Source organism: Amphiprion ocellaris, chromosome 5 (genome assembly GCF_022539595.1).
Source record: "Amphiprion ocellaris isolate individual 3 ecotype Okinawa chromosome 5, ASM2253959v1, whole genome shotgun sequence".
Lineage (NCBI taxonomy): Eukaryota > Metazoa > Chordata > Actinopteri > Pomacentridae > Amphiprion > Amphiprion ocellaris.
The window spans coordinates 14,047,292-14,064,988 of NC_072770.1; the positions used below are offsets into that span (position 1 = coordinate 14,047,292).

Genomic DNA, 17,697 nt, shown 5'->3' on the forward strand with positions numbered 1-17,697 from the left:
TCCTGAACAAAAACAAGAAATTTGAAAATGCTACTTTGGCGTTTAGGAAAATCCGATGGCCATATCTTTATTGTTTTCTGGTGATGAAAATCTAATTAGTGATTATTTTGATGTTCAATATTTCGTCTACACCTGTGCTAAGTAAATACAGCTCCTCCCTGACTGCTTCCTGTGTTGTTTTGCAGAATGTGGAGAATATATTTCCTTGTTTTTTGTGTCACACTGTGAATATGTTGCACATTTGCTCACCTTGTAAGAGAAATTCCTGCCATATCCATCTTAAGTTTGTCTTTTAATGGTGTGACAAGGCCAAGTAATGTATTGTAAGTGTATAAAATTCATTTCTTAAGGGATCGATGAGCAGATGTTGTGGAATTAGTCGTCGCTGATGGAAAAATAAAAGCGTTCGTGGATCCGTTGGTGAGCCCACGGCTCAGCTGTAGGCTCCCTGAGGTGTCAGCTTGTTGCGGAGCCAGACTGTGTAGGAGTGACTATTTCTGTCCTTTCTCTGAGGAACCACTCTCTCTTTCTCTTTCTCTGTCACTTGCTGCAGCAGAACAGAAGTCGGCTCAGTCGGCCTCAGTGGCTTTCTGCCTGCGTTTCTGTCATTGTGATTCCTCCTCTACAGCCTCACCTGCAGCCTTAAGAGCCCTTCAAGCAGTCAGAGAAGCAGCTGAGAGAGATGGTCGTTTATCGGCTTTTTGTCTGTGGGAGGAAATCTAAGCTTCTGCACACTGTTTGCTGATTAACAGAAAGCAAATCTGCAGCTGTTTTGATCACTGAATTGAAATGAATGACATGTTTTCAAGTTCCTGCATCTGAAATGTGAAGAGTTCTTTGTCTTATCAGCAGAATATCTCTGGCTGTGTGAGTTGTTTTTTTTTTGTTATTTACTGCAGTCTTCATTGCAAACACCTACTGAGATTTATTGTTGAAGCCTCTGACTTTAGTCAGAATGTAGTCAGAGCATGAAGCATCCCAACAAAGGGCTGGATCAGGCTCATGTCAGAAAATGCTGAAAAAAATCCAACATCTGAGGTCCCTTTTTTAATCTGACTAATTTTTTCTGTGAATTACCTGCTTGTAAATTGTAAACCTGAAAAGATAGATTGGAAATGAATGAAGTTTAAATATGCCGTTTTGAAAATCAATTGTTTTTTCTACTTTATAATATGTGAATTTTTGCTGTTATTCTTGTTTGGTTCCGCTGATGTGATGGTAAGCTCAGTATCTTTGGCTTTTAGACTGCTAGCTGGGTGAAATAGACAATTTATTCATGCCAACTGGGATTTTTTACTAAGTGGCATTTTATAGAACAGGATTGATCATTGAATTGAGAAATATTATGCAAATATCATCGATGAAGGAACAATTTACTGCCAATGGTCACACATACTCATTATTATTTTTAATGCTATGGCACCCTGATTAGCCTATCCATTTCACATGTTTATCATTAATATCTACACTGATATTTGGACCTTTATTTTAGATAAATTCAATTCCCACTAGATTTAAAAGGAATTTTAGGTATATTCTAAGGTAAATTGTTACTTGTATTAAAATAATTTTCACTAGTGACAATTGCATTTTGCATTCCAGATATATGAGGTCTGAAATTAAATGCTTATTCGAAAAAATTCCAAGCAGATGTATCAATAGTTTTATTTTGAGTTGCCACAATTGAATGTTAGATATCTAGTATTGTACTTACATCTTTAGTAGTAGATATCTACAGTAAATATTGGCACTTGTGAGAACTTATTTGTCCATATCAGTAATTAACATTTTGACTCGTTAGAATTAAATTGCAGATATCATTACTTAGACGTGCTGGTAGTAAAATAATACATTATTGATATGTTGGATGGGAGTTCTAATAAGTCAAATTACTGCTACTTACTGTATTCATGCACCGACTCTTCCAACACACAGAGAACACTGTTTTGTGTGAAGCTTGTCACAACCATAAAAATTAAGTATAATCCAATATATCTTTTGTCAAATTCAGTGAATATCTGCTTTCAGTCCACTAACAAAACAGCAAAAACAAATTCAACAAACAAAGTGGCTTTAAATGGTCCTCCGAGCGCTATTCCAGCATGTTCATGTGCTTTCTGGCTCATGTTCAGGACAAGAGGAAATGGAGGAGTAGGGGAGGTAGAGGGTAAAGAGGACAGTAGGAGTGAGAGGAACAGTAAATCTGGAACTCTAATCTAAACATACTAACTACTTAAATATCAGATAATCTTCCTCCAGACCCCACTGTGAACTGAAAGCTACCTTCCTTCCAAAAGCAGGCCTCTCAGAACACTGGAATAAATTATTGTCAGTACCCAAAAATACAAAAAAATGCAGGACAAAAAAACCCCACAGGACATGGAGGTGCAGGAGGATGTTTGTCAGCAGCTGCATGTAAGATTTGTACGATTCTGTCACGATGACTGTTCATCACATTCCTGTGTATTTCGCCAAGATAAGTGTGCAGCCTAAAATAGTGCAAAATCTGAAGGTAGTGCAGGATCCAGATGTCCGTTCTGGCTTTTAAAAAAAGCCAGTTGTGCCGAAGCTGATTTTATTTATTCCCTGTGTTTCTTTCAAGATGTCTTTTAAAAGCATTCCATTGTCTGTGTGTTTCAGTCCAGGAAGGTCTGGCTGCCCTGAAACCATGTGAGTCACACGCAAACAATGCAACGCTCTGTCTTCTCCCCTCCGCTCGCTTCTCCTTAGAAATTAGACTGGAATCAATAAGGCATTTACAGTCACTGACCCACATTTGGCGCTCTCACATGATGATGGGCTATCGGTGGCATTGAGCCAACTGTGTTAGGAGAAATTCCTCTTGTCCTCACAGCTGGATGGATGGAGTTTGTTTGTCTGCAGTCTATTTTAAGGCGCTCGTGCTTTGTGTTGTAGATGTGATGGACCAGCAGAGGGCGCTGCATTCTGGTTGCCTGGTCTCAGGGGTTCGTACGCCTCCCATCCGTCGCAACAGCAAGCTGGCCAGCCTGGGGCGCATCTTCAAGCCGTGGAAGTGGAGGAAAAAGAAAAACGAGAAGCTGAAGCCCTCGGCGGGTGAGTGTGACGTTAGCGTGTGGCAGCAAACACTGTACTGCACTGGCTGTATTTGCACATCCATGTGTTTTAGTCTCACGTGTGGTCAGTGAACTAGTTTCATGAGCGTTTGTGTTGTGTAGCAGTGGACAAGAAGGCAGCTGTACGGCAGAAGAGAGACGACCTCGTGAAGAGGAGCCCCGGGGAGACGGAGACAGGTGCAACCATATATATGACTCCAGGCTCATCACAGTCCACTTGTTCAGCCATATGACCCCCAAATGCTATGCGGACTCATTTGTATCCTCCCTGTGTGTGCTATGTGCAGAGTCAGATCTCGCTTGTGGCGGTAACGGCGAGGATCCAGACACCCCGACTAACTCTGACGCCGAGGACAGAGATGAGGAGCCCGTGGCGCCTCTGGCCAGCACCATCGAAGACCTGGGCAGCGATTTAGAGGCTTCCACAGGTAGAGTGAAATCCTGTGGTCAGAGAGAGCTTTTTTTATTGAAGGGTTAAAGGTGCATTAGGCAATTACACTAACAAGTGACACTAAGAAGTAGAATAAGGTGACGAGCTGCCCTAATCAGTATTCATATATACGGAAGGAATCAAATTACAATGTGTGATGTGTCACATTACAGCAAACCTTCAGAGAATTTGCACCCTGTCTACATATTTCATCCTATGTTTTGCATTTTATGGCCTCCAGCTTTACTGTTCAATACCACTTTGTCTCAAAGTATCATTTCCAGTTGCAGTCAGATACTGTTTTCAGTGGAAAAAAAATCCATTGTACACGCCCTGCTCAGCACCAGACAGACACAGTTAACATGGTGAACAAAGCAAAGCATTTAGCAGGTAAAGACCCAGGTATTTCCTTCAAGAGTTGATAGAAAACAAATCAGACCCAAAACAAGAAGAATTACAAAGCGGTAGGAAACATGACTAAATAATAAAAAGGCATGTCAGTATTCATAATTTGTTTTTACTGCCTGCAAGTTGACAAAATCATCAGTCACTAGAGGTTTAAGGCTGTTTTAATTTCATATTTGTGTATCAAATGACTGTGCAGTAACAAAGGCATTGCTTGGAGTGACAAACCCATACAAAATCGACCAAATCTGGAAAGAAATCCCCGCCTGGCTTTCATAGTCTCATAATCATAATCTTCAGAATCAACAAATTTTTTTACGTACAGTCACTTCAGTGTATTTAATGAAGCCCTGGTGAATTTCACCCTCATACTATGAACATTTTCTGAGTTACAGACTGTTTAGTTGCTTTTAATTTGCATTGTTTTTTCCTGCATTCTTGAGACCTCATAACTTTTTAAGCATAGGAGATAGAGACGGGAAATCTTTATGGGCAGAAAAAAAATACTCAAACTCTGTTAAAAACTGCAACAAAATTCATTTTACATCTGCAGGTGTCACTATCTAAAGCCAAAATCTGTAGCTACATTTCAATGGGTTGATCCCTTTGCATCATTTTGACAAATACCTGAGAGAGCAACTCGCCATCCCCCAACACACTCACCAGTATCATGGAGACCTGAGTATTCTTTTATTGTAATAACTATAATAATAACTAATAACTAACCCCATTCTGTTTTTATAGTTGCATTATCGATTATATGTACACATCAAACACAATTAAAAGAACAAATTAAGACAAGAAAGCAACAAAACATAAATACAAGCAGTAGGTATTGCTTCAATTCACTTTATATTCTTTGTATTTTAGAGCAGATATTGTTTTAATGAATAACACTAAACTAATATGCAACTGTATTAGTTTTAATTGTTTCAAATCAGGATGCGTGTTTATTGCTTTTGTAGTTTTTTTTATTTTAATCACAAATGTGACAGATTAAAGATTGATTATTAGTAAAATAGATTTCCTGGTGATGTAAATTGACTCCAGTTCAATGTCCCTGATTGACCACTAGATGGAGACAGAGTCCTCAGAATTAACCCAAACCTTTGTCTGATCTTCCTTCATTTTAGTACAAGATGTGACTGAAGATTCAAAGACAGCAGGAGATCCCAGTCAGAGTGAAGACGGAGAAGACGAAAGCATCTCAGCGAGCAACCCCAGCGAAGAGCAGACGATGGGGAAAGTGGAGACTGTGGAGGGGAAGCAGGAGGCGGCGACGGCCAAACCTCAGAGACGAGCCAGTACGCCTCCTCCTCCCAACCTGCCTGTCAAACTGCTCACCAGACTGGGCAGCTTAGATGGTGAGTTTACCAGGACAAACATCACAGTGGTGAAATCTGCCTCTTGTTTGCAGAAGAATCTCCCCGACTGATAACTTTCCTCCCCAGGTGCTCCTCCAGTACCAGTTAAGAAGTCCCCAGCCACCTTACCCAGGAACTTCACACTCCCCAAAGACCCTCATGGCTCCCTGTTGAGAGGCAGGATTTCCACACCCACCGGGTCCCCTCACCTTGGTGGGACGCTGCACTCACAGCTGCCCCCTAGCTGCATCATTGAGGAACTGCACCGAGCCCTGGCCACCAAACATAGGCAGGACAGGTCAGACTTGACGTGCTTTTGATTGTTTTGGGGGTGTTATCTAATTAAATATACTGACACTGGCAGGATTTTTTCTTTACTAAATGAAAAACAAATCATGTAGAACTCTGATTAATAAAGAACATTGTATCAGCCCAATATTTGAACATTTCACACGCCTGAAATACGGAGAATCTTGACCAAAAACAGCAGCATCTATGAATTTCTTTAGTGATTTTATCTATAATCCACTTCAATTTATTAAATTGTCTAGAAAATCCTATAAAATGCTCTTTTGTCCAACTAAGAGTTCAAAATCCAAAGACATAACGACAGCATTTTCCTTTTTTTGACCTAATTAAACCCTTCAGATTCTCAACGTTTCTTTGCTCCTGTCACATTTTTCCTCATTGTTGGTTTGTTTCTCACTCCCGTATAAAGTTCTACACCTCTATGGAAACAGCACGACCGTGGCTAGAAGTAGAGCAAACTCAGAAAGGTGTCCTGTCCATTATGTAAACACAGCCTCCAGTTTAGCTGAAAAGTCCCTGGATTTTTGCAGCTGAGTCACTGATTGTTGTGTCATGGTCGCCCCGAGTAGTTCAGAATTTTTAGGTCAAACAAGTGTTATTATTATTATTATTATTATTATTATTATTATTATTATTATTATTATTATTATTATTATTCAGTTATCAGCCTCTTGAATAATAGTTGAATCACTGCAGCCTTGGAAGTTTTTTTTTCTTAGTAAATTTTCTAAATGGATTTTTGTGTATAGGTTTGATTTTGAAAGTAAATATCTGACATATCAGTAATATTCTGTCTTTTTTTTGTCAACAGTATAATCCTACAGACTATATTCACCTATATGCATTTGTGTCATTTGTTTGGGTAGCATCATGTTTATTACTTCAGGCAGACAAATTTGCAGTTTATGGAGATGCTGTATTGCATGTTAGCTGACACCTTTTAACTGTCTCTTTATTTCTAGGGTAAACCACGGCACAAATCGTTGCTTACATTGACTTGTCTGAATTCCCTGAGGCAGTGGTGCCAATATAAATGTATATTCAAGCAGACACAATGTAAAATGTTGGGCCTTCAATCACTGCTGTTGGTGGAGACGACCGACTCGTAACATCAGCAAACATTTCCTTTGGATTGTATTTTTTTTAGTTGTTTTTTTAAAAGTTGAGCCATGCTACCTCTCCGTCAGCACACAAAGCCTAGAGTTGTAATTGACAGGTTTGCCTTGTGATGTGTGATCTCAGTTTTCAGACAAAGGAGTCTCGCTCTTCTCCAAAACGCCGAATGGACGGCCGTCTGTCTCGCACATCCAGTACCGAACGGGAGCCTTCCGGGGAGTCGGAGAGCAAAAAGGAATCCGATGAGAACAAGGAGAACTGGCGTCTGGATGAATACTTGAGCGACCAAGACAGCTGGAACGAGTCCGTGATCTCTGGTAGGTCTGCGGTATATTTGCTTTACTATTGTCTGCCTCTTAATGCACAAAGCCAACAAAATCTGTGCACCCCGTCATTGGATAATGAGGCAGCATAATATCCGCTGATGTTTGTTTACAGTCGGAACGTGACAGGGAGATTTGCAACGATGATGACTCGTAGACTTGTGGGTGTTAAATTGCAGCGGCCCGTCAACATCTGCTCTGGTGGCCTAATTCTTGGCCATTCATGTGGGTCATTGGCACACAGCCGCCTGCTATTAACGTGTCTGTGACTTAGGGGGAAAAAAACGTTGAAAGGGTGAACTGTGGCATTATGACGAGCGTGACTGTCATAGTATCAGCACAAGAATGATGCGATGCATATATCTGTCAGGCTCAATTGTAGTATTGCAAACGTGTAGTGACAGAGGGTCCAGAATTAAAGTAGATTATTACAAAATGAAATGAGCTTTAACTCTGTATGAAATCACAGGGTTACAGCTCAGATATAAAATATGTTAGTATGCTGATTTACACTAACCAGACACTTTATTAGATACGCCTTGCTACTACTAGTTTGGGCCCCTTTTCCCTTCAGGACTGCCTTAATTCTTCATGGCATAGATTCAACAAGGTGGTTTTGGTCTGATCTTGAGATGATCTGAGCTTTGTAGCATGGTGCATTATCCTGCTGTAAGTCGCCATCAGAAGATGGATACACTGTGGTCATAAAGGGATGGACGTAGTCAACAACAATAATCAGGAAGGCTGTAGAGAATAAATGATGCTCAATTGGTGCTAAGAGGCCCAAAGTGTACCAAGAAAATATCCCCCACACCATTACACCACCAGCAGCAGCCCCAGCTGTTGATGTAATTCAGGCCAGATGGATCCATTCTTTCACATTGTTTACGCCAAATTCTGACCAACTGAATGTCACAGCAGAAATGTTCTGTACGCCCTCCAATTTTTTGTGACCGCTGAGCCAATACACTACAAGGGCATCAACTGCACATCGGCTACAAAATACATGAATACTGATCTACTGCACTCCAAGCAGGCTAGAAAATAGTATTATAAGAACAACTATGTGTTTGTGATGTTTGCAGCTTTCTGTATACACATCCACAGGGGAGTCCCCAATGCAGCAAACACCAGTAACTCAGTAGTCCTTTGTCCTCCTTTCATCTGCTGCTGTGATTTCTAACAATGGATTTTACCTCCCAATGTGCCCATCAAATGAAAGACATCCTCACATTTCAAAACAATTCCACCGAGTGGGTTAATAGGCTAATATTCCATTAAATGTGAGAACAATGATCACTAACCGATGTACCCCATGAAAGTTTGAAAACTCAAAAAAACAGCTTTGAAGTGTTAAATGAGGTTAAAAATGCGTTCAAAGTTTTACTGTTCAAGCATTTGGAATACAGACGACGCATTTAGAGATAGATGTTGAATAGAAAGTACCACACAAGAAAACTCTGTAGTGGTTGCTTTTTCTTTCCTTTCCTTTAGCATATGGTTTTGTAAAAGTTTTTAAATATTAAAGTGTATGTAGAATATAATGTACACTACCATTCAAAACATTGGGGTCGCCCAGACAGTTTCATGTTTTCCATGAAAACTCACACTTTTAGAATTAGAATTAGAATGGCTTTATTGTCATCATACATGGCATGACGAAAATATAAATAGCTTCCACTGGATGGTGCACAACAACAAGCAATAAGTAATAAAATATCAACATTAAATAATAAAATCAAATGTACATATATAACAAAACAATATTAAAAATGACAACATATGCAAAGGAGGCCAGATATGTGCAATATGGGAGGTAAATGAAATGGAATAAGAACCAGTAGAATATGATAAATATGTTATGAAATTGCACGAAAGCAGCAAAAAGTGACATTGTGCATTCATCATCATTGTGTATTCATATGCTAACATAATTGCTCAAAGGTTTTCTAATCGTCAATTAGCTTTTCAACACCATTAGCTAACACAATGTAGCATTAGAACGTGATGGTTGCTGGAAATGTTCCTCTATGGAGATATTCCATTAAAAATCAGCTGTTTCCAGCTAGAATAGTCATTTACCACATTAACAATGTCTCAGCTCTAGATGATTTATGTTATCTTCACTGAAAAAAAATGCTTTTCTTTCAAAAATAAGGACATTTCTAAGTGACGCCAAACTTTAGAATGCAGTGTATATAGAGTATAAGATATCATTAAGTTAAAAGTGTCTTTATTTAGGAGTATAATCAAAGAAATATCGGGAAAATGTAGTTCATTTTAAAATATCAGCACATTTCTGGTGGTTTCTGCAGTCCCTAAATGACTAAATCCCCGCTGCTCTGTGCCCTCTGAGAGTGAAACTTAAATTCTGAACGACATTTGATGTGATGCTCTGAATTTCAGACTGAATTTATGAACACATTCATGGTTAAACAAATGGCTGTAGAATGCCTACTTGTACTCATTAACCCAGATTCCTATAATTGCTTAACTGTGTGTGTGGGCTGCTCGCATACATAACATGTCTGGTTATGGAAGAGCTATAATCTCAGCAGTCAAACTGTGTTTTTCTTCATCTGTATATGATGAACTTTTTCCTGGGGCTCATTTAATACTCAGCCTCGGTATACATCCCTATATGTCAGTGATCTCATTTGCTAAATCTTCATTTAGCTTTTCTTTCTGGTTTGAAACTGCGAATATTTCCAAATGTGAGAAATAGTTGTTGCTACATTTATTGTAGTTTCCTGCAGACACAGAAAGTCACTGACTTTAAAAACTTTAATGACTCTTTGACTTATATTTAGTAAGTGAAAGAAAATTATGCGGTCACCTGAGTCTAAAATGGATCTTCTTTACCATCGAACTAAAGCACGGTGGTGGCAGCATCATTTACACTGTGTTAATGCTTCTCTGCCGGAGACCCTTGAACTCCTGTGAAGACTGAGGGTAACAGCAAAAGAAATCCTGGCTTAAATCTTGCTACAAGAGAGCTTGGGTGGAGATTTAAAGTATTTTCCAACAAGCCAACCCCAATCATGAAGCCAAAGCTGTGCAAGAATGTCTTCAAAACAACAAATGTTAATGCCTCAGAGTGGCTAAAGAGTCAGAGTCCAGAATTTGTGGCTGGATTTGAGAATTGTTGTTCCCGCATGACCCCCAGTGTAACTTGAGAGGGTTTTGATTTGATGAATGTAGGATTTAAAATTGTGTGACTCTACTAGATTCTGACCAGTATGAGTAATACACATTCATTTCTGGTGATTACATTTGTGTTCAGCATATTTAGTTAAAATTTCACATGAAATAAAACGACATGAAACGGTTCAAAGTGGATGCATACCTTTACATAAATAATATAATTAATCTGTTGTAGCGAATATGGAAAGAGACACTTGAAAATCCTGAAACAGGTGTTAATATATTTCACAAATGAACTGTTTCTGTATACAGTTGTCTCTCTGCTCTTATGAGAAAGCACAAAAGCACACTGTGTGGTGATTAGCATCAGTTCAGTGGGTTTAGCTGGAAAAAAAACTGTGTGTGGCAGCTCGACAAAACCCACCGTGTCGTTGCTGACCTTAATTTGTGCTCGACAACAACAGGGACCCTCCCACGCAGGATGAGGAAGGAGCTGCTGGCTGTGAAGCTTCGGAACAGGCCCAGCAAGCAGGAGCTGGAGGACCGCAACATCTTCCCCGTCCGCAGCGACCAGGAGCGGCAGGAAATCCGCCAGCAGATTGAGATGAAGCTGGCCAAGTGAGTTGCTCTGTGTGGACCCAGATCATCAAACCATCAGACCCCTACCCCTCCCATCCTGCCCTGCCCTGCCTCATGTATGTCTGTTTCATCACTCAGCATCACCGTTGTCTACACTTTGACTCCTTGTTTGTTTCCCTCTTACCGCCCACTCTCCCTTAAATAAGTTCTAGACTAGCTTTGTACTATACTGCTCAGGATATTTACTAGAAACATTTTTGTCATGTGCAGAAATGCTCTTAAGCTCACGTTATCAGCAGCAAAGGCAGATAGGGGGCAACTTTTTTTTTTTTTTTTTTTTACAGTTTAACCCTTTAAACCCAAAGCAGTTTCTGGGTGCTTTTTTTTGCTCCTGTCACATTTTTGCTCAACGTGGACTCATTTTTCACTGCAATATAAAGTCCTGCACCCCTATGGAAACATGACAGCCACGGCTAAAAGTAGATGGAACTAAAAAATGGATTGTGTGCTTCATGCAGTGCAGTTATAATGCCATAAATCATAGACAGAAGACAGACCAGAATTTAAAATTGTTCAAAATGAGAGAGATTAAACCCGGAAACCACATGTGCAGCAGATATTGCCACTGCAAAACTGGTGGTGGCTCTACATACTACAGATATTTTACTACTAATAATTTACTTTTTTCTTTTCTTTTCTTCGTCTCCTATCTGTTCTATTCAAACACAACCTGCAGTTCAGCTGAGAACTCACAGAACTTTTGTCATGTGACTGTCAGAGTGCAGAATTTTTAGTTTTTAGTTTTTTTTTACAGAATCGGGTGCAAAAGATTTCATTTCTGGCTAATTTTTAAGTGGGACATGTAGAATAATATGTTTTCCAACAAAATGGTGTGCACAGATGAGGAGTTCTGTGATCATTGGAAAGTTCTGTTTTTACAGTTTCCAGCTCTGATAAATGGTAAAGGATAATTTATTATTATTAAATTATCCGCAGGTTTTTGGGTTTAGATTGTAACCTTTGATATGCTTACTGGGTAAAGATTTGGGTTTGGACATGCATACATGTGCTAAACCTGACCCAGGATTGGATGAAATGGGGAAGCTGGCACTGCACACAGCTAGACAAAAACCAAAACCAGAGGTTGTTTTTAGTTTAAGCGACACACTCCCAGCACTGAGCCAAGAGCTGAGAGACTTGTTGTCAGAGTCATGTTCATTCACATCATTCATATTTGTGGTAGCTTAAGAAAAAAATCTGCAAATCCTCCTTTAGATCTTGTGTAAAGCTGTTCACGGACACCTAATAAGGGCAGAGTTGCCTCAGTATACTGTGCTGCTAGTTTATTATCTACACCTGAACAGCTGATTAACCGTAGCTTAAAATCCAATATAAAATGAATAAATCCTGTTCAATTCATCACAACCATCCTGCTGTGGTGGATTAATCCTACATTTATGAGACTTATCAGTTTTTATTGAGACTTTTGTTTAAGAAATATTATTGCAAATCTGACAATGTTGAAGGTTTTCTTCCATCTTCCATTATCTCTAGGCTGCTTTATTCTGCAGATTGTTGCACAGTATCCCAGCTAACTGAGGATGAAGGCAGGTTACACCATCCGTCACTAACACAGAGAGACGGACAACCTTGCATGTTCTCACCTGAGGATAATTTAGAATCACTGTTTAACCTCAGAATGTCAGAAGCTGGTGGTGTAAACCCACGCAGGTGCACATAGAACACGCAAACTCCACAAATAAAGGCTCCCAGTCGAGACTTGAACCCAGTCTAAGGCAACAGCACTTCCCCCTACACCGCTGTGCTGCCCCTGTTCTACTCACTGAAAGGTATTTCATTATATATAATGAGGGGAAAATAATAGCACACCTTTTAGTAGCAGTACAGTACATTGCAGTGAACAGGTAGAATGAGGTTATGTAAAGCTATGTAAGGATAAGTAACATGAGAGTTTAGTTCCTGGGTTTATTTTGACCAAGAGTGAAAAACAAAGATTTTTTTTTTGCTTTTCAAGGTTTAAAGGTCTCATTTTTGGAGCGTGGAACAAGATTTTCAGAAAAGCATAGGAGGAATGCAGCACGGCGCATAATCGTATTTGTTGTGTTATGTAAAAGGCAATAAGTTGCTGTTATGGTGACTTTAATAGGATTACACTAACAGTCAAATTAGGTCCATTTTTTAGTGATTAATACAGTTGCAGTGTGTGCTGGGAGGCTTATGCAATACTTGTAGTCTTAGGAGGAATGTTCGCTCCTGTGGAAACATGGTACATGATGTATAGTTTGGCAACAAACTGTAGTTAAACGGCTGCTGTCCTCACTGCAGCTCATCCAGTTACGGTGCTGGAGAGAAAAACAGCAGCTCTCTTGACAGCAAATGACAGTTTGACTTGTTGGATTCACGTGGAGTTGAATTTGTTTTTGTAGCAGTTTGCACCTTTCCCCTCGTGGAGTATTAGCACATTTAGTTGTTTTTCATACCTTTGTTAATTCATGCAGCTTCGATAATAGCCTGTTAGCAAAATGTTCTCACCTCACTGTGCACTAAAGGCTGCTGAGTACTTTAATTCGAGGTTGACCTGCTTTCATCTGGTTGGAACAGAAGCTATTGTTCGCATAAACACACAAACACGCTGGAAACGTCTGGTGAGCATTTTCAAGTGCATTACTATTAGAAATGATGTGCATTTGACAGCATCTTTTGTATAATTCAGCATCGCAAGGGCATTACAGACATATTATGACTTGATGTATCATATTACTATGCAGAAATTCAGCGTAAAATTTGGTTTACCAAATATATCGTCTCAGATTAACAATAAATGTTGATCAAATTCACGGTGCATTGAAGCGTGTTGTGCATTTTCTTATGTAAATCTTAATATATGCATACTGTGCAAACCCAGTCTCATGAAAATTGGTGAAATTTGGTCACAAAATTGAAACTACTTAGCATAAATTTTCCAATAAATTTGAGGACAGTTAGCATGACTTTCAAACTTGAATTATCTATTGTGCCTGTATCATGTTTTTTTTTCCGTCAGTCGAGGCACCTGTATTGTTTACCTCATTTGCTGTTCATTATTTAACCTTAAGCTCTAACTGCTACATAACTTAACATTCATTTTTTAAATGTAAACTTCATTTTGTTGGCTTTATGATCATTGTTATGTTTTTTTAATGTTTTAGTTGAAGTTCACAGTTTTAGATTTGTGCGCTTCTGTATCTTAAATTTATAGGCAGAAAACGGAAAAACGACCCTATAAACTCAATGAATATTAAAACAGTAAGTTAAGTGTATGCTATGTATTACAACTCTAAACAAAGAACAGAAATGTGTAAAAGATAATTATGTCTTAGAATCAAGTGACAAATAATAAAGTAGTTCAAATTTATCTACACATTATATAGCTAATATTGTGACAGTAGAGGATAGTTGTTGCTGCCACATGCTAAAGCTCTTCAGACATGGGATATGTGACACTGCTGCTCCATCAGTCTGTTAAAGTGACACCATTCGTCATTCATTTTCATATTAAAGTTCCTTACGGCTTCATTTAGATGTACCGGGTTACTGCCATTACCCCAAATGCATAAAAGCACACAGCTCTCTTGCTTTTGAGGCACTCATATGGATCCTAAACTCAGAGGAAAGATTTCTACAAACAGCTGGAAGCAACAAACTAAACTTCAGCTCCTGTTACCATTTTGTCAAAGCCTAAATGACATTCAGAAGTCTTTTGCTCTCTGTGATGTTTTTGAACCAATATTGGTGCTGAAATGTGAAACATCTCCTTCACCTAAATCACTTCACACAAGTCAAAGTGCTGTTGCTCATGTCTGCCTATCCGTTAATGTGACGGCATGCAGTCCAGACTTGCTGAAAGCGGTCCAGAAATGTTACTAGTTCCGACCTAGTTAGAATACCGTTGCAACTTATACAGAAAAGTGACCAGGGTGGTCATTCAGATGCTGTCAGATTAGCAGAAAAGACCGTCTGTCTGAAAGGGGCTTAAGATAAAGCTTCTAAATTGACTGCTGAAGTAATGTGTGTGTGGTGCCTTGAGTGGTAGACAGTTTCAGGGGTTGAATTTGTGTTACACACAAACCTCCTTTTAACACAGTTAAAGCTCTTACGGCTTAGTATGGAGCACTTCCTGGAGAGAAACTGGATAATACGATAAAACTGACATGAATGTGTTAAAGCATCCGATGGTGACATGTGGTTGGCTGGACTTCAGTGGTAAATGATATATACCTGACATTAAAGCTCAACCTACTGTCATCAGCTGCTCTCTACCATCAAACCTGAAAATTTAAGCAGTGATGGACAAAAATGCATGTTGTTTTATTTTATATGATTATCAGCTGACTCTTTCTCTACGTCAGAATTTCACAGTGGCACCATTTAGTCTGAGGAGTGTAGCTCTGCTTTTAGTATGGACAGCCTTGCAATCTCATTCCAAAGTCTCTGACAAGTCTGATAAACAATTTTATATCACAGTAATCAGGATTCAGCTGCACACAACAAAGACACAACAAAAAAAAAAATTAATAGGAGATTTAGCCTCACATATTTTGTGAAAATTTGCGTATCCACCTTTTCTTTGCTTCTTCCCTGTTGCATGCAATATAAGGATGTCCACCCATGCTGTTAAAAAGTGGTTCAAGAATATGGCAAACCCTCCAATCACCTGCTTTTGGCATATATCCTGTCATCAGGGCACTAGTTGGAGAAGTAGCTGTTCACTTTACCTCCTCTGGCAGTTGCTGCTCCTTCCTGGTTCACTCCATCTAATCTTCTAGTAAAGGGTGGGTGGAATGGAAAGGGAAAAGGCTATGTTAATAATATACACTTGTAAACAGTTGCAATGCACATATGATAAAAAATATTAAACATACCACACATTTTGTAGCATTAACTTGACCTTTTGTAACTTGGCTGGTCGGTGATATTGAGGGCTTTTCATGGCAACACAGAGGAACCTCTGTGCCTTCTTCATCCAGTTAGGAATCCCTACTTGAAGTTTCCCTTACACACAACTAATCAAATAAAAGCAGTGGTGCCTTGCAGTGTATTCTCATTATTCTCTTAATTTGATCTTGGAGTAGTTGGCAGGCAGACGTAGTTGCAGTGAGGAGGAAATCTAGGCTGGATGTACATTAAACTGGCATTTGTCACTACAAGTCCAGACATGGTGCTGTCCAGAGCCAGAAAGGAACACTTATAAAAGGCAGCATCTTCAAAGCAGTGGATGAAAGAAAAATAGGAGGTTTTATTAATGAAATATATAAGAAGTAGATATAGACATGGCTGTTTATGGAAACAAACATTAGAACTCTTCCTCTGCACTTTGTACAGTGTTCTAGTAGCTTTCTGGTGATCTGTGAAGAGTATCCTGCAGAGATGACCTTACGTTCCTGAAAGGAGGTCAGATGGTTTAATGTATAGATTGTTGAAGTCTTGACAGAGGCTGCTGAACATCTACTCCTAAGAAGGTCCTATAAGTCAGGGGTTTGCTGCTGCAAGCACATTAGACGAACATGTATATGGCTGAAACATGTCATAGCACCCTTAGAACAAAACGGTAAATAAGTAGCTGATTAATACACATTTACCACATACTTGATACAGACTTTAAAACCGTTGTTCCATCTTTACTCTGTTAATGTTTGAGAGACATTGAGTTCGTATTATCTTAGTGTAGCATTCATTAGCATTCATTCAATTGCTACATAATTAACATTTACCTTGCTATAAAATTGCAAAACACTGGGACAAAAAAATTAAGTCTGTCTTTGTTTTGAATAGTGATGACACCATGTGCTGTACATTAGGGCTCAACGCTACTACAGTTGAAGGCACAATGCCACAGCGCACTAGTGTGAAAAAGATTAAATCTAAATCTAAACAATGAATGAACTAAAATGACTGTTTTTTGCCTGGAGACACGGTGAAGTTTGCCGCCTTCACAGTTTGCAAAGTGCAAGCTGGCAGAGAGAAAGAAACTGCTCATTTACATTATTTTTAAAGTGCTGCAAACACACATGAACAGGAAATCTCGGGGTTTCATAAGAATGTATCTTGCTCATATGTGCAGTATCTACCCCCCTTCCCCTTTAATGACACACGTGGTTGGAGGAATGGGTTCAAAACAACCTATGAATCACATGTTCCCTGCGGTGGAGTGGGTGTATTTTCTGTGCTGCAGCACATTACCGTCACCGCAGAAGCATTCAGGAAGATGCTCTGCTTACCTAGGGAGGAAAAGCTAAATTATTCTAATAGAATGTATTATTTCAGGTGAAGATCTCATATAAAGTACTTTACCTTCAACTTATGCTACTCTGAATTAAGTACGACTAGCTTTGATTTCATTGTTATATGACTGGAATGGTGTTTTTCTGTCACCTCACAGTAAGAAGCTACTAGATTTACTCTTCACATTTGTGTGCTTTTCCTTTGGTTATCCAAATTTTCTCACACCCCAGACAACATGCATGAATCTGTATAGGAGGGCACTGAAAATTAATGCTAAGCAGGCCTACCCAAGGTAAATAAAGATTACTATTAATAATACCCAACCTAAAAACAGACTTTTCAGAAGGTAATGGCCTCTTTCTTTTTCAGTGAGGCATTTTAGGGAGTATGTTCTTACATCTTTTAGAATATTGGGGCTTTTGCAGCAAAAAGGACCATATTTATGCAGATATACTAATATAACAAATGATTATTTCTAGCAGTTAATCAGTTTTTTTTTATTGGTTGATTTATTTTATTGTCAATTATTCTAAAGGTTTTTTTTTTTTTTTATCATTCCAGTAATAAAACAGTTAATTTTCTCACAAATAATGAAACACACGTGAATTAATTTAATCACTGTATGTCATAGAAACCCCCTCCTGAAACCG

The 17,697-nt window shown here is 39.0% G+C and overlaps 1 protein-coding gene across 3 annotated transcripts in view; it reads left to right on the forward strand.

Moving 5' to 3' along the window:
• Positions 1-17,697, forward strand: part of phactr3b (phosphatase and actin regulator 3b) — a 58,017-nt gene that overhangs the window by 19,227 nt on the left and 21,093 nt on the right. For 2 of the 3 annotated variants that reach the window (XM_023295405.3, XM_023295407.3), the window contains exons 2-8: positions 2,917-3,075; positions 3,198-3,272; positions 3,383-3,523; positions 5,064-5,294; positions 5,382-5,592; positions 6,846-7,036; positions 10,651-10,804. In XM_023295405.3, the coding sequence (XP_023151173.2) occupies positions 2,917-3,075; positions 3,198-3,272; positions 3,383-3,523; positions 5,064-5,294; positions 5,382-5,592; positions 6,846-7,036; positions 10,651-10,804 (1,162 nt within the window). The remainder of the gene's footprint in view (positions 1-2,916; positions 3,076-3,197; positions 3,273-3,382; positions 3,524-5,063; positions 5,295-5,381; positions 5,593-6,845; positions 7,037-10,650; positions 10,805-17,697) is intronic. The other variant, XM_023295406.3, reaches the window with a different exon arrangement.